The sequence below is a fragment of the Ctenopharyngodon idella genome, chromosome 6 (genome assembly GCF_019924925.1).
Source record: "Ctenopharyngodon idella isolate HZGC_01 chromosome 6, HZGC01, whole genome shotgun sequence".
Lineage (NCBI taxonomy): Eukaryota > Metazoa > Chordata > Actinopteri > Cypriniformes > Xenocyprididae > Ctenopharyngodon > Ctenopharyngodon idella.
Window position 1 is genome coordinate 31556955 of NC_067225.1, and position 7500 is coordinate 31564454.

General features: G+C 33.7%; 1 protein-coding gene across 2 annotated transcripts in view; it reads right to left on the minus strand.

Moving 5' to 3' along the window:
* Nucleotides 1–3175: 3175 nt before the first annotated feature.
* tusc2a (tumor suppressor 2, mitochondrial calcium regulator a) overlaps nt 3176–7500 on the minus strand; it is a 5885-nt gene continuing 1560 nt past the window's right edge. For both annotated transcript variants that reach the window (XM_051898067.1, XM_051898068.1), the window contains exons 2-4: nt 7204–7415; nt 4452–4572; nt 3176–3705 (exon numbers count right to left, since the gene is read on the minus strand). In XM_051898067.1, coding sequence (XP_051754027.1) covers nt 3640–3705; nt 4452–4572; nt 7204–7352 — 336 coding nt within the window. In that variant the 5' untranslated portion in view covers nt 7353–7415 and the 3' untranslated portion in view covers nt 3176–3639. The remainder of the gene's footprint in view (nt 3706–4451; nt 4573–7203; nt 7416–7500) is intronic.

Consider the following 7500-nt stretch of genomic DNA (forward strand, 5'->3'; position numbering starts at 1 on the left):
TAAAATCCTCTTGCATGCCTGATCCTCCCCAGCACACATCAACTGAAACTCGTTGCCCAGCCTCCCTCATAGTCCTACCATGGACAAGGACGTGGTCAACCAGAGTGACACGAATTTCATCCAAGGCTGCTTCTCTCCTTGCCCTCCTCGCCCCCCTCCTTCTCCTCCTCCTCCTCCTCCTCCTCTATCACATCTCTCTGGATCCATTGTTTCAAAACTGAATGAACTGACTCGGGCTCTTTTATCTATCTATTGAAGGTTCTGTGATAAATTTTGACTAGTGTTTCCACCTGGGTAATTGTGTGCTAATTGAGCTCAAGCTACGCTGACTTGAGTGAACAATATTGAATGCTATTGCTTTCTAAACGACCACATGGTGTAGGCAATGAGAAATGAAGGGATTTGTGTGTAGAGTTTTGCAGTGACAGTTCAACAAATCTGACTCGTGTGTCTAAACAGGGGAATAGTGTTTATAGTTTAGGGAAATGGGTGTGCTTTTTGATAAATGGCGTTATGGTTTTGAAATTTTAGTTCAAAAGCCTGGTTATAGTGTTTTAGCAATCGAGAAACACTGTAATACATTATGACCTATATTTTGCCAAGGTTCGGTCTTTAAAAATGTCACTGAAACTTTGCAGACGTTTGAGGATTCACGTGATAGATGTGAAATCAGTGTTGTTGGGCTGCTTTCAAGTGGTTCCTTTCTGACAGTGACCTACTGAGATCCTGTTCCTGCTTCTACATGTTCTGCTGACTCATGTGTCGCCTCTGTCAGTGCATGTGCTCATGAAAGACAGAGGGCCACTTCCTTCCTCGGCACTGTTCCTTTTCTCCCCGTTCATGGGGTTTTACATCACCGTTTCTTCCAACTAGGCAGCCCCAGGAAGCTTTAACAATATGAGAGGAACTGGACGTACACACACCCATCACGCCCGTCTCCCAAAAATGGCAAACTCACATCCTTGAGCGTTAGGAGAGATCAGAGGCAGCAGTTCCCCTGTTCTATCTCTCCATCTCTACTCCCATAGTAAACCTTCAAGTCAAAGGTCAAGCAGCAGCTTTATCAGAGGGCAGTGATGATATAATGTTAATTTTTGGGTGATCTGACTCTTTAACAGTACCTTCACACATGCACAAGCCTGCTGTAACCTTCACATGTCCCGTCACGCATTCACTCTTACACCCTCCAGCGGGTTATTCTCTCTTATCAGTGTCAGTGATTGTGCGCAGACATGGCATCCTGTCGCAGCTTCCTGTATTTCATTCACATGGGTGGGACAAACATTCCCAGTGAGGTCATTTACATCGGGACAGGCATCTGTTTGTAATGGACGTACCTTTGCGGGGCTGGTTAGCTCTGATAATGTATCTATCTCATGTGGATAGAGCACAAGCCTCTGAACGGGAGTGAAAGCCTCCCCGCGGTCGACTTTAAAGAAGCGAGGAAACATTACGAACAGCTTAACCTCTGACATTTCACCGTATACCACACCCAAATCCCCAGTGTCAGGCAAAACTACAGAACAGACAGCCAAGATAAACTAAATATGGGAGAAGAATGCCATTTACATTTTGCAACCCAGGGAAAAAGTGTCCAAAATAAATTGGAAAAGAAGATATTGATTATAAAATATTTTTAAATCTCTTTCTATTGTTACACAAAAACACCAATAGTGAAATTGCAATAATTATTAATTACAACAAATTAATGATAATTATTTAAATATAATATATAATTAATATAAAATTCTATACTGTTAAATAAATTAATACTAACTCAGAATTAATTAATTAATATTAATAATAATGCCAATAATTTATTTATATATATATATATATATATATATATATATGCTAAAATTGTAATTTTGGGATTTTGGGTCACAATCAGGGTTATTATCATTAACTAAAACTACAAAACTTTTTCATTGCTTAAAAATAAAATAAACATTATCCAAAATAAAATATAAAAAGAAACTTGCCAAAGCAACATGTCTTCATTTAGTTTAAGTTCTAATTTACTAATTTAAGTACTAATTTAACTAAAACTAAATGAACTAAAACTAAAACATAATAAAAACTATATACATATTTTTTTTAAAAAATAAATTAAAAAAGGCAAAAAAAGTTTTTTGCAAAAAAAAAAAAAAAAAAATTGCAAAAAAAAAAACAACAACTAAAATTACAAATTAATAAGTAGTTTCTTCTTATGGCGTATAATAAATGGCAGAGATGAAAATTCTATACTATTAAATAAATGAAAACTAACTCTGAATAAATTAATAATAATAATAATATTGTTTGCCCACAATTTAATAAATAATAATTATTTATTATTTATAAATATAGTAATAATAATAATTATTTAATAATATTTAAATAATTATTTTATTAATAATTTATATATAAATCAAAAACCAAAATTATAAAAATGTAATTTTGGGGGTCACAACTAGGGTTATTATCGTTAACCAAAACCATAAAAAAAAAAATGAAAAAAAAAATGTATTACTTAAAATAAAATGAACATCTGAAATAAAATAAAATATAAAAAGAAACTTCAGCTAGTTGCAAGACAACAGGTCTCATTTTTTTTTTTGTTTAGTTTACATTCTAATTTACTAATTTAAGTACTAATTTAACTAAAACTAACATTTATATTAAAAAGAAACTAATAAAAAAGACAAAAACATACAAAAAAATTACTAAAACTTTAACTAAAATTAAAATGAAAACAGTATCGAATTCAAAATATTAACAAAAATCAAAGATTATCTATTATACTACAATAACACTGGTCACAACATTATGATGTACAGTATGAAAAATGGATATTTTGAGAAGTTAAATTATATTATTAAATTATAAACAAATAACTGAATTAACAAAGACTGTTGGCAAAGGTCATGTAAATGTAAAAATATAGAAATTACCAACAAATATAGATATCCAATATCAGTGGATATATAAAAAAATTGTAATATAATAAAATTGTACATCTTAATGTTTAAGTCTTCTTCTCAGTCTTTAATTTAGAAGGTCTTTCCTATTCAGCATTACAATATTTTGTTTTACTTAGAGATTGTGTAACATTATGGACGTAAAACGGACTGTGCCTGGCATTTCATGATATTATAAACATTTACATAGAGTTTCATGAACAATTACCGCCATGTAATCTGCTAAACCATTTTATTCAAATATATTAACTCATAATTTACTGTACAATAAACGATTACAAGTGCAGATGTGGCTTGCAACCCAACAAACAAACAAAGTCAGACTTTGATACAACAGAATATTATAATATACAATAGAATGATAAACACGCACAATAACAAACACGTGATTTATGTACAATCCCTGCATTGTTCCTTACTTACACACTCTCATTGCACATGCGTTCCTTACTGTACATCACAGAAGACAGAGCGACGTACGTCTGCTGTCTATACACCAGAATGAAAATCTGAAAATATGATTCAACTTTTTGGTCAAAGCCAGCTGAAGGGCAAACGCCCTCCCTGTCGTAACAGAGAGCCATGGGGCGTCCTGACAGAGGAACAGCAAAGGTGGAAGGAAGTCGAGGGTGGTCGTGGTGCTCCTACAGCCGTGTCACTTCCTAAAGAGTCTGTTTGCTTATATTTCACACAGGATGACAGGGAAGTCCACGTGGATTCGTGGGTGATCCAAATGAACGATTCCCTGTAAGCATGAAATATGAAAAAAAAAGGCTTTTAATACAAAATATTGAGCTATAAAATTAAATTATGTGATTTAAGATAAACAAAATATTTAGATAAGACACCAAGAATGAATAAATAAATAAATAAATAAAAGGGTAGCTTAGATGTTTAGATAAGAGACCAGAAACAAACAAATGCCTTGTAGTCAATGTCTTTTAGCTTTGAGGCTAAATGTATTTTTTAGCAGTTACACATCTTTCTATTCTGGAAAAACAGACCAAATATATTTTACATTTATTCATTTAGCAGATGCTTAAATCGACTCACAAATGAGGAATACAACAAGCCATTCATCTTAAGGAGGCAATAATAACATGAGAAGAACTAGTAATACAAAGTTTCATACCCAGTCTAGAATAGTACAAGAACAGGGAGGGATTTAAGAAATGGAGAAAGAAGAGAAAGAACAGATTTTTCAAGAGATTTTTTTTTTTTTTTTTTTTTTACAATAAATTAGAAATATCTTATGGCACCGACTAGTTTTTCTAGGCTGTGATGTAAATTAAAGTCATATAAATAAGTCGCTTCTAACATAGGATCTTTAATATTAATTTAATAGTTTAATCATCATCATTAATAATTATTGTGTTTAAATGTATTTATATATAATATATAATCAATATAAATATATAATTGATTTCTCAAGTTGATCCTGTCAGTTTGCACTAATGTGTCCATGTATCTGACCGGATCAGTATCTCTCACCTGAGGTATGAGGTTTTTCTGAATTCTTTTCAGCTTGGCTTTCTTTTTGCCGTTCTTGGTCACCACAGTCTCCTCATAAAACTCATGAGCTAGATCTCCATCTTCATCAAAATACAAGGAGCTGCAACCACAAAGAGCAGCTGGGTGAATGTCACAAAAACACATCCAGGTCACATTTCACAAACACACACACACACACACACACACACACACACACAGACACAGACACACAGACACACAGACACAGACACACACACACACACACACACACACACACACACACACACACACACACACAGACAGACACACACACACATCTTTTATGAATTAAACTTTTCCACAAAACTTGAAGTCTTCATTTATTCAAATTTAATATTTATTTATTTATTTATTTATTTAGGATTGTGGCATTATGACAATTGTATGGAAGCTTGTTTCTGCCACTGAATAAAAAATAAAAAAAGGTAATTGTGAGTTTTTATCTCACAATTCTGAATTTTTTTTCCACAATTGCAAGTTTATATCTCACAATTCTGAATTTATAACACACAAATGCAAGAAAAAAGTCAAAATTGTGAGATATAAAGTCAGAATTGCGAGATATAAAGTCAGAATTGCGAGATATAAAGTCAGAATTGCGTGATATAAAGTCAGAATTGCGAGATATAGTCAGAATTGCGAGTTATAAAGTCAGAATTGCGTGATATAAAGTCAGAATTGCGAGATATAAAGTCAGAATTGCGAGTTATAAAGTCAGAATTGCGAGTTATAAAGTCAGAATTGCGAGATATAAAGTCAGAATTGTGAGTTATAAAGTCAGAATTGCGAGTTATAAAGTCAGAATTGCGAGATATAAAGTCAGAATTGCGAGATATAAAGTCAGAATTGCGAGTTATAAAGTCAGAATTGCGTGATATAAAGTCAGAATTGCGAGATATAGTCAGAATTGCGAGTTATAAAGTCAGAATTGCGAGATATAAAGTCAGAATTGCGAGTTATAAAGTCAGAATTGCGAGATATAAAGTCAGAATTGCGAGTTATAAAGTCAGAATTGCGAGTTATAAAGTCAGAATTGCGTGATATAAAGTCAGAATTGCGAGATATAAAGTCAGAATTGCGAGTTATAAAGTCAGAATTGCGTGATATAAAGTCAGAATTGCGAGTTATAAAGTCAGAATTGCGAGTTATAAAGTCAGAATTGCGAGATATAAAGTCAGAATTGCGAGTTATAAAGTCAGAATTGCGAGTTATAAAGTCAGAATTGCGAGATATAAAGTCAGAATTGCGAGATATAAAGTCAGAATTGCGAGATATAAAATCAGAATTGCGAGTTATAAAGTCAGAATTGCGAGATATAGTCAGAATTGTGAGTTATAAAGTCAGAATTGCGAGTTATAAAGTCAGAATTGCGAGATATAAAGTCAGAATTGCGAGTTATAAAGTCAGAATTGCGAGATATAAAGTCAGAATTGCGAGATATAAAGTCAGAATTGAGAGTTATAAAGTCAGAATTGTGAGATATAAAGTCAGAATTGTGAGATATATAGTCAGAATTGCGAGATATAAAGTCAGAATTGCGAGAAAAAGTCAGAATTGCGAGATATAAATTTTAATAGTTTAATCATCATTAATTAATTAATTAATCAACTTTATTTCTCGCCATTTTGAGTTTATATCTCGTAATTCTGGCATTATAACTCATAATTGCGAGAAAAAAAAGTCAGAATTGTGAGATAAAAAAATGTCGCAATTACCTTTTTTTATTTTTTATTTAGTGGTGGAAACAAGTATCCATACAATTGAGCACACTTTCCCCCAAACTAGCCTACTGAAAAATCAAAGGTTCCTAATATAGTTTTGGAGTCTCCTACAATATGTTTACATGCATCAAAATACACTTTAATTTTCTCATGATATATATTTCAGCATCAGCTCTTTTCTCCCAGTGTCTGAAACAGTTTGAAGATTCAGCCTTTCTGAAAGCCTCCTCTGCTCTGATTGGTCAGACAGCCCAGTCTGTTGTGATTGGTTGTCAAACAAAACGCCCATTACCATATCTGAATTTCAGCTCTGGATCATCCTCAGCGCTTGATACACAGTGATATGAACAGTAACAATGGTGTCGGTTTTATCATATCAATTCCAGCACGAGTCCTCATCTTTTAGAAGTGCATCAAAGTGGATTTGCTTTCGCACCGCAGAAAACAGCCAACGAAGACCAAAGGCTGGCATTATGCAAATTTGTTACAAACCTACATAGGTTCATACAGGAAGTAAGACTAGAATTACTGATGACTCGTTTCAGGCAGTTCAGAATCGCTTCTTTCTTTTAGGAGACAATAACTTCATTTATCTGCAGTTTCATCATTACTTTGCAGACCTTTTACATTCACAAAAAACTATATTACAGTACATGAAGGAAATCTCTGAAAAAGCATAATAGGGGCACTTTAATGAAATGCATATTACCATAATACCATTTTTCACAATGGTTATGAAATAGATTTGACATAAAAAAAAGCTTATTTTCTTCTCTTGATTTTGGGGTGAAATATGACTTGGACATTGCATATTACAATAAGAATCACCCAGTTAGTGACTTGACATGGCCCAAAACTTCAACAACTGACAAGACTAAACTAAATGGCGCTCAGAACTTGCAGGTTATTGACCTGGAGGATCACAGGTGTTCCTCACATTTTCTAGAACAATTTTAAAGACTTCACATTACCCTATACAACACAATGTTTACCTTCTCCTTGTGAAGACAAATGGTGTCGCATTCTTGGAGCCTCGGAGACGCGCTAAACACTGTTCACTGACCTCACCGGGAGCTTCTCCTCCAGCTCCAGAGCTGGTAAAAGGCCAGACTCCTTTAGTTTTGGATCCGCTGCCTCCCATTTTTATTGATGACGCATTATTTTAGAGGAGGTGGACCGGCCAGCAGATCATGTCTGTTCAGTCCTGAAAAACAGAGAGCATGTTACAGACTTCTGTCATAAAGGCGAAGTCATATGGCAATGTAACTGGGCATGTGTGGCTTGTGGTG